This window comes from Grammomys surdaster, unplaced genomic scaffold (genome assembly GCF_004785775.1).
Source record: "Grammomys surdaster isolate TR1022 unplaced genomic scaffold, NIH_TR_1.0 224, whole genome shotgun sequence".
NCBI classification, from domain to species: domain Eukaryota; kingdom Metazoa; phylum Chordata; class Mammalia; order Rodentia; family Muridae; genus Grammomys; species Grammomys surdaster.
The window spans coordinates 7652605-7665906 of record NW_021604669.1 but is presented as its reverse complement, the minus strand read 5'-3'; the positions used below and the strand labels follow the sequence as shown (position 1 = coordinate 7665906).

The window sequence follows — 13302 nt, the reverse complement described above, 5'->3', positions numbered from 1 at the left end:
GCACTGTTGTGTCCCCTTATGGTATCTAGGGCATCTAGGGTGTACTTGGTGGAGGTTTAGAAATGACAGAGTGGACATGGGGAAGGACAGAGGTGCAGTGTGGTCCTGCTCCTGAGGAAGTGGCACCCTTTAGGGAGGATGCTCATCATGGTTAAGCATAATCATCATGACATGTCTGTATGTTTCTCACTGTTGTCACCTAACAATGGGAATAGATGGAACCACCTCTGTTCACCTTCCCCATTGTGAGCACAAGTGATTAAGATTGCCAATAGCGAAATCAGGAGCTCTTCTTCCTAGTGGAAGCTTATGGAGTCTGCTGGGTTCTTTACCACTTGAACAGTGACAGTTGCTTGCTTCATGTTTCCTTTCTGCAGTGCATATTCTAGCTGAGGTTTTCTCTTGTTATCTTGATAAAGGAGGGTCCTGCAATTTGGCAACGCTAAGTCACATTCCCAAAGCCCCGCCATGGCAGAAGGAAAGCCTGGGTGTTACTTTGGTAGTGCCTGACACCTACTGAAGCTTCCCAGGAGGCCATGAATCCCTTGCCTGGCTGCAGGAGCAAAGAGCCTGGTGTGCTGGCTGCTCCTCTGCCAGTGGCTGCCTTTATCATGGGAGCACAGTCGATGCTTACAGAAGTGTGTTCCCTGTACTGCCCAGCACCCACCTCATTCTTCTAGGACCCCCCACTTCAGCAGTGCGAATCTGTACCACAACCCCTGTCATCCTACACTGTGATCTCTGCTGAACAAATGAGGATACCCAGAGCTGAGAAGCTTGTCCATAATTTCATGATCTGAAAGTGACAGAGGCAAGATTTGAACCCACAAAGACTGAATTTTAGCCCCTGAAACAGGGTGTTTCCTAGACATGGTCCTGGAGCACTGAGTAAGACAGGAACACTATGTCTGAGCAAGAAGGTCCAACTTGCTTCATTTTCCTGCTGGGGAATCAAGTCCCAGAAACTGGGAAGGATTAGTCCCAAGATTGGGGTAAATCCATCCCTTTAAGCAATGCTTTCTTTCCGCTATACAGTGCTAGAGCCTCTTTATCACCTGAGTCACCCATACACATCATGGCTGAATGATACTGTTCCGATCTATACTCACCCATGGTACACTCTGGCCACACAGATCCCTGGAATGTAACTTTCCCGGCCAGTGCTGAGAGAAATGGCTTTCCACCAGCCCCCTTCACTGTCAGGACAAAGAAGAAAGGGGAATACGCATGTGTAAATGGCAAAGCCAAAGACATAGTCATCAATCTAGCTCACTGCCACTTGGGACACTCCTCTTTCAAGGTCTGTCATCATCACTTAGACCTGCATTTCTCCAGTTGAAAATTTAGAGTTCCTGTGTGTATTTGTGTGTGTGTGTATGTGTGTGTGTACATATATGTGTAAATATATGTGTTATAGTATGTTGAGGTTGTCACATGTGTGCATGTAGCTGCCAGAAGTGATCTTGGGTGTCATTTCTAGGGATACTGTCCACTTTGTTTTACTTTCAACTCACTGGATGTATTCCTGTGTGAGTTGTGTGTGTGTGTGTGTGTGTGTGCGTTTGTGCTTGTGAATGATGTTGGAGATGGGATAAATGTTTACCATAGTATGCATAAAGATATGAAAGGACAACTCTGTGTAGTTAGTTATTCATTTACTTTCATCTTTACATAGGCCTCGGGAATCAAACGTAGATCACCAGGCTTGTGCACCTAGCACGTTCGCATGCTGAGCCATGTTGCTGGCCCCAACTTCGTTTTAGTGATAGCACCTCTCAGTAGCTTAGAAGTTGTCAAGCAGGCTAGGCTGGCTAGCCAGTAGTAAGGCTTTGTCTTTTTCTTCTCAACTCTGAGATTATAGGTGTGTTCTAAATTTTCCAACTTTTGGAGGGGGTGTTCTGAAGGCTGACCTCAGGTCCCATGCATACTCAGCAAGCATTTTACCAACAGAACTATCTGCCCAGCCAAAGATTTAGTTTTGAAAGCCTATATACCCAGTAGACATTCCTCACCACAAGTTATGTGTTCATAGGGGAACCTGTTCGAATGCTGACAGTTCCACCCCTTGGGGACCAACAGTTCATTTCCTCAGTTGATACGCACGATTGAAGAGTTTTGAAAACAAAAGCTTCCTGTACTGGTTTATTCCCTCAAGTATAACCAAACATCCGTTTGCTTGTCTAGATCAATGAGACTCCAAATCAAGGACACAGAGCCCCTAGCTTGTGTAGTTCAAACCATAATTAAAGACAGGAATGCAGGCACTGCTGTTATCACCTACAGTGCTTTTGAATTCTGCTTTGCCTTCCCAGCATGCCCTAGTGAATAACATTATCCTGCATAGTCAGAGGGTGCCACTGGAGGCTATAAAGTCCAGGGAGGGCAGGTGACAGCAGGGACCAAATTTCTCACCTCCCAGCCAGACCGGCACCTGTGTAGAACTGGACAACTGACTGTATCTGGAAATCTGTTGGGTTAGTCATGTTTATGGGTGCATACATGTTTTGAGAGGCTCACTCACTCAGAAATCACACGCAGTTTCTCTCCTCTCCGGAATATTGGAGGACTGATGTCAGGAGATGGGTAGTCATTCAGCACAGCCAGGAAGTCACTTTCAAGCCCTAGGAAGCAAAGAAGAGAGTTTTTACTCACCAGGTACAGTAGGCAATTGGGAAGAGAGAGAGAGAGAGAGAGAGAGAGAGAGAGAGAGAGGAGAGAGAGAGAGAGAGAGAGAGAGAGAGAGGTTGCTGGGGGTTTTCCTCTGAAACGATGTTTCTCAACTCTTTTGGGAGTCACATAACAGATATCCTGCATATCGGATGTTTACAGAACAGTAGCGAAATTACAGTTATGAAGAAACAACAAAGTAATTTTGTGGATGCAGGTCCTCACAGCATGAGGAACTGTATTAAAAAGTTGTGGCTTTAGGAAAGTTGAGAATCACTGATCTGGAACCTTCTAACTTATGTCTGTGAAACTCTACTCCCACTCATCCAGTATTCCAGGCCTCCTTCCCATGACGAAAGCCTACAGACAGGCCTTGTGGCCGAAGAGCATGCTTCTACCACAACCCTACCTTGTTCCCAGTGTTCCTGTCTGAAAAGAAAGGAGGGATTCCAAGATCTAAAAACTAGAGTCACACCATCTGGCTTTATTTCAGGGTCTTCCCTGTGTCTACAAGCCTCATCATTTCCATCTTGAAAATGGGATGATAGGTGAAAGACTCTTACCCCAGAAGGCTATGAAAAGATTCATTGTTAGAGAAATTCACATAGCACTACTTCTTCTTGAAGTGCTACTGACAGTTAATGAGTTGCCACACTCATTCCCCTCAGTGGTGTGGCCAATGAGGAGTTGTGTAAACTGGGGCAACTATTTCTCCCCATCCATGTACAGATAAGCAATTACACTTAAACTAGGTGAGCCACAATAATCAGACTGAAGTATGAATGGATAGATAGAGATAGATAGATAGATAGATAGATAGATAGATAGATAGATACAAACAGACAGACAGACAGACAGACAGACAGACAGATAAGGAGAGGGATGAGTTGAAAAGAAGATATCCAACATGAAGAGTAAAAAGATGAATCTGATCAAAATACACTTGTATAATTGTAAGTTAAAAAATTCTTAATACTGTTTCTTCAAGTGCCCTCCTTAGGCCCTGTGTGTCCCACATCTGTCAGAGAAACCATGAGGCTAATCAATTGTGATGATCCTCCAGGGATCCTCAGGCTCTGTGTTTAAAAAGACAAAACAACAACAACAACACACACACACACACTTCTTTTTTGGAGTGAATGAGTACTATGTCATGCCTTTAATCAGCAGGGATTTTAGTCGGGTTGAGACTGTACATAAAATGTGAGTACTTTCTGGTGTAGGTACGTTAAAATTTAAATCCCTTAGCTTGACATCTGAGACTCTACATGACCTACATTCTGTCTCCCCCTAATATGAGCTCATGTATGTATGTATGAGATTTTAATGACATTTGTACAGGGAAATGTGCTCTTTGGTTCATGAGGGCCCAGTTGGCTACAGAGATGCAATGATAAGATGCAAATCTCCTTTCTGATGCCTAGCAACATTTACTTCCACCCTTAGTGATTTTCCATAACCCATATGTGTTGATGCAGGTTAGTATTGGAGTACATTTGAGGGACAAAACACACTAAAAACTCAACAAAGATAGTTACCACTCTACCAGCTGGCTGGGCATCAGAACACATTCTTCTGGATTACATCTTATATTTATTCATTTAGTGGCTCTTCATTGAGGTCCAACCATGAGTCCACCATCAGTGAGTAAGCCCACCACTTCCTCCTCTACAGAAGGCTACATTCTAGCTCCTAGGATCACATGAGCCATTGCTTATGCCCTGGCTTCAGAAAGTTTAGAAGAACCCTGGTACTTAGTTGTTCAGGCTGGGTGCCTAGCAAGCCTCTTTTTGTGTTGTAGCGACTTGTATTGATACTCCAGCTCTGATCTCTAACAGAACAGTCTAAAAGTCTTATAGGCCAACTTTTAAATCTTTTCTGCAGACGGAACTGAGAGGGAGAGAGAGAGAGGGAGAGAGAGAGAGACAGAGAGAGAGAGAGAGAGAGAGAGAGAGAGATTAAATGTGAGACTGATTAAGTAATCTGAACTGAGCTTCCAGGCGTCAACTAAGTGCTGATTGGTGAATGAAACAGAAATCAGTTATCACAGTGAAAAAGTACACACAAAGGTGTTGTTCATTTGGGGAAACTGAGTCATGGGCAATAAATAATGTAAACGTTCACAAGAAGAAACCAGAAGTGTCCTAATGAGTCATTGGAAAGGAATAAGGGTTCTGAAGAAACAGCTGGGTAAGATCAGAAAGCTTAGACAGTGAGACTGCTGACCTGAGCCTGTGGGTGAACGAGTCTAACACTCTGCCTTAACAAAATTTTTAAAAAGAGGTTCTTCTCTTTGTGGCCCAGATATCACCCAACAAATCAGAAGCAGCACTCAAGATGGATTAGGTTTGAAGAAAGATGTTCTGACTTCTGATAAGGTGCAGAGCCAGCCTCTGGGGCATGAACCTTGGGCAATCTTGGAGGTTGCCTCTAAGTAAAGGAAGTACCAGTGCAGGAGGAGGTACTTCCCAACATGGAAGACTGGGCCATCAAGGGGCCCAGGATAAATCTTCCCTGAAAGTCTGCCCAGCTGCTGGGGCTGTCATTCAGAGTCTGGGTGCCCGAGGGTATACCACTTTTCACACCCACACCACCAAGGACTTTCTGTTTTATAACCATGATAGACGGGGTATGCTCTTGAGATAGAAACACATTTTCCCTGGCCTGATGTACCCAAATATGAAACTGCTGCTTACTCTATCAGCTGCCTCAGCTGAGAGCGACAGGCCTTTCCTAGACCTAAAAGCCTCAGTAGATGCTGTCCCTCTGTCCAGTCACACTGACTTTCCTCACTGCTGCCAACCTCAGCGACTCTAGCCTCTGGAAGAGACTTGGTGCTCTGCTAGACTTTCCTGAGGTTTTCCTTTGAAGCAGTCTCTCACAGTTGACCTGGCACATCTATATGACTGTCAGAGGATGTCCTTACCTGGCTGTGAGCCCCTACAAGACTGAGCACAGGGGTATTCTGAGTCACGCAGCCCTGGTCCCAGCCTGGAGCTTGCCAGACAGACATTTCAGGCATATGTGTGGAAAATATCATCAAGCAGACTCTATGGTAGGGTTCTCTGTGCTGTCCCAGAGAATTCCAGGCAGAGAAAAACTGATTGGTATATTGCCGTATAAAAAACGGGGTTAAAATGATTCCTAAAATATGGTATCTATAACAAGAATAGACCCTTTAAATAGAGCCTGTGCCCACCCTGGTGTTTGTGGCTTGACGTGGTCACACTATATGCTCAAGGTTAAAACTGTGAAATATTACAAAGCCATCTTTTATAGTGTCAAAAACAAAAGGAAACAGAAATAAAGAAAACACAAAAGTGCATTGTGAATGCACACATTCCATTGAAAAAAGACAGATCGTGGGGGTTACAGATTCACAGTTGCAGAGGCAGTTTCTTATGGAGTTTTCTTAACAGCAATGTTTTCACAGTTATGAGAGTAAACTATCTCCAGGACAGCCTTGTACTTGGTTATCTGCCTAAGGGTTTCAGGGACATTAAATGTGCTCCCTCCTTATCACCAGAGACAGAACACCAAAAGACAAATCAATAGAAGACACACAGCCTGGCTTAAACCTCCAGGGAACATCAGCGTGGCCATAGTGAGCAAATTTGGTTTCAGGGTCCCTTCTGTCTTCCCTGAGCTCTGATCCTTACACCCTACAGGGAAATAAATGTCTTGGGTGGGATTATATGTTTTCTCCTCAAAGACATCTTCAAGCCTTCTCAGAGCCTGGGTTTATAGAAAGTTAGATATGTAGATTTTAATTTATTTAAAAAGGGACTAAACTTTTTATTTTGACAAACTGCTGTAGACATTTTGACGTTCATTTAAGCTAGCTGTTTAGACAGACTTACACATGTAGCATGTAATCTGGAAGCAAAATGAGAGGATGGTACAAACTCATTAGAACTTTACGTTGTATACAACATGCATTTTGATTCCTTTTTCAGAAATTTAAACATTTAGATCCTACGAAATAATGAACGAGGTAGGGGAGGGGCTAAGAAAGGAGGAGCATGGTCAATATTCTGACTCACAGAGTAAATGTGTGCTGGCTGTGAGGAACCCAGAGCATTTGAAATCATCTGGGCTGACCCACACACCACCACTTTAGATCTCTGTAATTAGAAGGAAGGCTTCTTTGAACTAACTAGAGCTTGGCTTGTTCCCATATTAAAGCAGGACATATCAAAATCTGCCTTGTGGTGGATTATGTGGTCTTTGGGACTCAGAGGATCATTCCCACAGAAGATAAGCATACTCTTTCATGATCAAGACCAGCTCCAGCTGGACCATCTCAGGGTTACTGCTACACCGGAGTGACAGTGTGAGGCCATCTTACCAACCTTGGACTCCTCGAAATACAAACTCCACTTGGTAAGAGGAGACAAGGAAAACTCAAATATTTGCTGATGCCTGGGGAATGAGTAAGCGTGAGGAACAGAGTATACAACTGTATCATGTAAGGAAACCCAAGAAGAAGGGAACCCAGGCAGAGCTTACTGGCCACATGTTACCCAGCTCATAAGGAGCAGGCTTTTGCAGCCTGTTTATTCTTTAGCATGTCACAACTGCTACTTTTTTAGTGCTAGCACCTGCTCAGTAGCCCCATTGGTGGGTGTAGCAATACCCATCCCTTCCTTCTCATATTCTGCCCAGCCCTGTAGCTCACCTGTTCTTATCTGGGGGATAGGGAGGGCAAAGCTGGAGAGTGAATGGCATATCCAGGCTACAGCATGAGACTGCAGGTCTCTGGTCACTTCATTTAGCTCTCTTTGCACCTTGTGTCTAGGCTCTCCTCTAGCAACAAGCCATCCTCCACAGCTAAAGGCCAGATCCAAGTGAGCCTTCAGAGCTGGTGCAGGCAACCCCTGTGGCTAGTGGGTGCAGGGCTAAATGGCTGCATTATTTCAACTTCTGCTTTCATACTGTTTTGAGTCATAGCCAAACCCATTGGCTCCTCAAAGCCATTAGGCCTGACTTTCAGTAACTTTGTCAGTAAGCAAAGCAGCACATATGAACATAGCCAACCAGATGGAGCTGCAGGCTGACCCGGAGGAAGGCCTACCAAGTTCTGCTGATGCGTGTGAGCCAGGTCTGTGTGTCCTATCACCTACAGGTTTGGATTTGATAGGATACTTGCTTGTATTTTATAATTCATCAAGGGTAAAGTGACTCAGAAGTCAAATCTCCTTCCATATAAAGCCACCTCATGCTCCAGGAATGGGTTGGTGATGTAGAAATGAAGGCCTAAAGCCAAGTTTGGACTGGTGGTGCCTCATTTATTTGATCTTGCAATGGCTCAAGTGTTTTTGTATCATTGAATCTTTTAACTTGGCCTAATTCCTTACTCTAGGCACACCCTCTCTCAGGGCACAGTCTACCCTGGAATATGATGGAGTTTTAAAAAAGGGGGGGTCACTGAACACTCTGCTCAGTTAATCTGCTTGCTTATCTTCACACATCCCTGAAGAGCTGGAGGGCATTAGGAGATGCACTTGACCTTCCTGACCTCAGTTTCCTCCACTGCAAATTGAAGGGTGGGATAGTGATAATGTGGTTGGGCTATTATAAAAATTAGGAATTGCTTTGAAGGAATTTTCATGTGAGATGCTATTCTTATGTGAGGTGCATATGTATATCCAATGGCTCATGATGTATGCATAAAGCTCTTAGAACTGTGTGTGGCACACCTCAGGCACCAAGCCATGTTACTGTCATAAAAATGAAAACTGAGGAGACACCATGATGACCTGGCAGGCCAGCTTTTGGTTGTGTTAGATGTGAAAGTAGAACTAGGATCTACTTTCTAATTTTCTAATTGGCCTGGGATCTGGTAGCTTTAGGGGCTTAAGACCTTCCAGGGCCTTCCACCCACCATCACAGTTCTGCTGGGTTTTGATATTTATCTGTTTCCTTCCTCTCCTTACCTTGCTTAGCTCTGTTTTTTCATGGGTATCAGCCATGTAAATGCATGTCCACTGGGTGTGATTTCTACCTGGGCACAGTGGGATAGGCTCTGAGCACAGCTGGTTTCTGACATGAGGTGTCACTGTAGGTCACAGTAATGCAGAGGGAAGAAACCAATAGGCAGGAGTTGGGGAAGGGATTATTATAGCAGAGTAACTAGGTTTGTCTTTATTGGGTAGAAATAATGTGCTTCCCCAACATCCTGGGAGGTCCCCCGGTTTTAATTAATTCTGTGCTGTGTGCATGTGGCCCTCCCTGAGGAGGTGTCTGAAGTTTGCATGAACTGGGAAATTCACTATTTGTAATTCTGTGAGAAAGTTCCTGCGGTTGCCAGTTCCACTGCATTCACACTTGAGGGATATTCACACTTGAGGGAAGCTCAGACTTGAGGGAGGCTCACACTTGTGGAATGGCCATATAGTTACAATCTACTGAGGTAGCCGACCTCAAGTGGATCTTAAAGTGTTCACACCCTACAACCAGGTCACTGCTCTTTGCTCTATTGTGGTGGCAAAAGATCAAGGGTAAGTCCCTGAGGAAAGCTGTAAGAGAGTGAGATACTTCCCCAAGGTCACACAGCTTCTGAAGGACACCGGTTGGAGTCTTTTTCCTCTGAAATGTATCTATTCCCAACAAATTGATTATCGCTTTATGACATTAGTTCCTAGGAATCACACTGATGAAACACATAAATGCCCAAGCATTCACTGTCCCAGCCTGCTGAAGAAGGAGCTCCTAAAGGACAAGAGAATTCTTCTGTCTTGCGATCCCTAGGGTAGACCCTCCTGGCCTGAGCTTTTTGTCACCCAGGGCATGAGAGGAAGCTATAGCTGCAGGCTGACCTGAAGCCTCAGCAATTCAGGCAGTGCCTGATGAGAGTCAATTAGAATAGCAGTAACCTGGCACCTTCTCCCTCACTCAAATAGGTACATGGAGAAAGATGAAATCAAGTCAGGCTTGACAACAGAGGAAGCTTTTTAGGGTGGGGCAACTATGTGACTATCTGGAGTATACCCTGGTACAGGCCTGGGGAATTCTTCTAAATCAGCAGTCCGAGGCGAGACCCCTGAACCTACTTTTTAGACACAACCTCCTGCCCACACTATGGAAAAAAAAATACTTTATGTCAATTAGCATCTTAAAAGTAAAAGCAAATGGGCAAGCAAGTCTTTGGAGGTTGAAGTTTTCACTGGACTTACTCAAGCATAAAGGCCCTCTGGCCAAGACTATATTCCTAAAATTCAGAGAGGAGAGAGAGGAAAGAAGGGAAGGAGGGAGAGGTGGAGGGAGAAAGGAGGAGAGAGAAAGGGAGGAAGGAAGGAAAGTTGGAAGACTACTTTTTTTTTGTCATGTAGGAAAGCTATAGTGTACACAGAGAGACAAACCCAAAGTCATGAGCTGAGGAGCGCCGAACACCCTCTGCCTCCTCTCCCTGAGGCCTTGCTCTCCTGTCACAGCTCTTTCAAGAATGTGTGCACACAGGACTTGAGATTTTAAGCTTAACAATGGCTCAAAATCTATATGCCCTCTGTCAAAGGAGTCTACCAGTCTCAGAATTATCTCTCAAAATGACAATACTTTCACACCACCAAGTATCTAACCATTTAAAATGTTCATTATTAAATATTTGAAACACAAAGTGAGGGACTGAGACAATGTGACACAGGTACCCACGGCCCAGTTGTAACAAGTACCACCATCCACCATGGTATAGACTTTCCTGTGGGCTATTGCAGGACTGAGTTAAATATCTCTCTAGAGAAGTCAGACTTACCCTCAGTGCTGGGTAATGGCCTCTCCGAAGGGGGAGATGTGGATTTCATGCTGTTCCCCATCTCTTCCTCTCTTCGAGCTGTGGAAGGTACTCGAAGCCTGCAGTACAAGAGACACAGACGCAGGGTGAAGCACGCCCAGAGCTGCCTGAGTGGAGAGTGACCTAGTTCAGAGCGCATGGTGCATCATTTCTCGGGGAGCCTGCTTCTTGAAAGGGGGCTGTTTTTTTTATGTCAAGATGCAATTCATGAGTGTTGGTGACAGAAGAGACACAGCTCAAGTTCTTTTATCAAGGGGATGACAGAGAAAAACCACAGAGAAGGAAGTTGCTAGCAAATGCTGTTGGTGGCAAAAGTTTCCATTCCTCCACACCACTGCTGAGCACAGAAGGGGGTGCTAGAGAAGTTGAGTAGTATCTTGGGTAGTCCCAAAGAAGCTGTGTATTCACAGACTCTAGCCAACAGCTCTCATGGCCCAAGAATTCAGAACACACCACATTTAGAAGGTGAAAGGCATCACAGTCTGAAGGGGTAGGGGCAGGGGGCAGGCCATGCTGGGGCATTTTGTCTTGATTCTTTCTTGTCTGTTTGAACTTTCACACCCATGTTAACAAAAGCTTGCAAAGCCAGCTTCATGACTGAACCCTTGGCTTGGTTGCAGTATGCTTTTCAAACTGCCAAACCCATCGACCTCTACTCTAGGCTTGATGATTGCAAACCCCTGCATCCTTTTTTTTTATTATTGGATATTTTATTTGCATTTCATATGTTGTCCCCTTACCCCATCCCCCACCCACCCGGGAACCCCCCATCCCCTTACCCCTCCTCCTTCTTCTCCGTGGATGTAACCCCCACCTACCCCCCCACTCCCACTTCCCCACCCTCAAAATTCCCACCCCCTGGGGCGTCCAGCCTTCATGAGGTCAAGGATCTCATCTTCCACCTATGCCCAGCAGGGCCCTCCACTCTTACATATTCAGCTGAAGCCCGGGATCCCTCCCTAAGTGCTCCCAGGCTGGTGGTTAGGACCCTGGGAGCTGTGGTTGGTTGGTATTGTTGCTCTCCTCATGGTGCCACAAACCCTTTCAGCTCCTTCAGTCCTCACTCTAACTCCTCCATTGAGAACCTCATGATCAGTTCAATGGCTAGTTGTGAGCATCTGCCTCTGAATATGTCAGACTCTTGAAGACCTCTGAGGAGACATCCATATCAGGCCCTTATCAGCATGCACTTCCTGACTTCCCCTGCATCCTTAAGAAAACAAACTCAAAATAGGAAATGACTGGTCCTAAGCAACATCCAGGTAAAGGAGAAGCTATCTCATTTGACTCATGCTGGGCTGGTTCTCCAGAAGCCACACACAGACTACTATGCTGTAGCTCTCTCTTGTGAACTGATATCCCCTGACAAGCTGATAATATCTTCTTGCCTACTATATGGGGTGACTGGACAGCTTTAGGGTAGTTGCCACAAAGCTGAGTTAAAGCAGGTAAAATAGTGCATAGCCTGGTTGAACATCATCATGTTGACAAGCATTCAAATCCAGGGACTTTGGACATGTATTTTGAAACGAGAAGAAAGTCTTACAGGCACTGTGTCTTCCAGGATGATGGAGGCACAAGGAACATGGCCATACATATGGCCAGAGTTTTTCCCATTTCCAGGAGCAAGGAGAAGAAACTAGCCAATCTCCAGGTTGACTGGAAACACATACTCCAAACAGAAACACTCTACCTGTTCTGAGTTCATAACTTGGGTCAAGATCACATGAGTTTGAGACCCTGGCTTCAGATGACATTTTCATACCCTGTGTGTGTAGCCAGTCTCCAGGCATGGGACCAGAGACTGCCCCTCAGATGCTGAGAATATTGCAAGTCAAAATTGTATTTTATACCAAACCTAGACCATAAAAGTTTAGCAATCCAGCACCCTGTGCAGTATGAGGTGTTTCTCCTTGTAACCAGGTAGCTGATGGGGACCTTAGCTCTATCTTGCTGTACATAATTAAGAGAAAACCACAGATATGAGTCTGGGAAAAAAACAGAATTTAAAATTCAAAGTACAACCTCTACTGAGTACATATGGCTTTCGAGCCACTGTTAAGATTAAAGTTTCAAGTCCTATATGCACACATCCTTGAAAGAGCTGTCTTCTGATAGGAAGGCCTCTCAGTGGAGGTAGAGGGAGGGTCTGATCTACATGCTAATTTTCAAGAAGGGGAAACAGGAGTTGGAATTCCTCACCTATTAGGAAGCAAGGAGAATGATGGGGTCCAATGCTAAGAGGTTAGCCTTGAAACCATATATACCCCCCAAAACAAAAAATAGCCCTAACAGTTTGTATTTATATATATTTGTACATTTACATATATGATTATTTACTTATACTTCACTTGCTAATTGAAATGAAGGATATATGTAATTTTTGTTGCACCTATATATCCCCCACTTGGAAAAGAATGTATGCCACATGTCAAAGTGAAAACAGTGAAATTTCCAAGATATTGCAATGTCATAAATTTCTTTTCTCTTTGGGGGGAAAAAAGAGTTCTCAATGTTTACATGGTAGTGAGTGTATGGCTACACTCTCAAAAAATACTTTTAAATACAGAATGGGTAATGACATAACCTCTCCCCTGCCAGCACAGTGGACAGTGCTGGGCTTCTAACCCATACCTGACCCGAGACAAGGGCCTCAGAAAGGCAGGACCTACTGAGCAAAGACAGTTCATGTGCCTGGCATTCAAACTCTTCCCAGTTCCCTCCCAATTCTTCTCAAGTGTTTGTGAGCTGTTTAAGGAACTGTTTTCTTAAAACTCAGAGAGAGAGGGGAGGAGAGAAAGAGAGAGAGAGAGAGAGAGAGAGAGAGAGAGAGAGAGAGAGAGAGA

At 44.7% G+C, this 13302-nt stretch overlaps 2 protein-coding genes across 6 annotated transcripts in view; one reads left to right on the top strand and one right to left on the bottom strand.

The window, feature by feature from the left end:
• Positions 1-13302, bottom strand: part of Sla (Src like adaptor) — a 72001-nt gene that overhangs the window by 9457 nt on the left and 49242 nt on the right. For 2 of the 3 annotated variants that reach the window (XM_028773220.1, XM_028773221.1), the window contains exons 3-5: positions 10418-10515; positions 2522-2621; positions 1110-1196 (exon numbers count right to left, since the gene is read on the bottom strand). In XM_028773220.1, the coding sequence (XP_028629053.1) occupies positions 1110-1196; positions 2522-2621; positions 10418-10478 (248 nt within the window). In that variant the 5' untranslated portion in view covers positions 10479-10515. Of the gene's footprint in view, positions 1-1109; positions 1197-2521; positions 2622-10417; positions 10596-13302 lie in introns of those variants that run through there. The other variant, XM_028773219.1, reaches the window with a different exon arrangement.
• Positions 1-13302, top strand: part of Tg (thyroglobulin) — a 174413-nt gene that overhangs the window by 116177 nt on the left and 44934 nt on the right. The window lies entirely within an intron of this gene.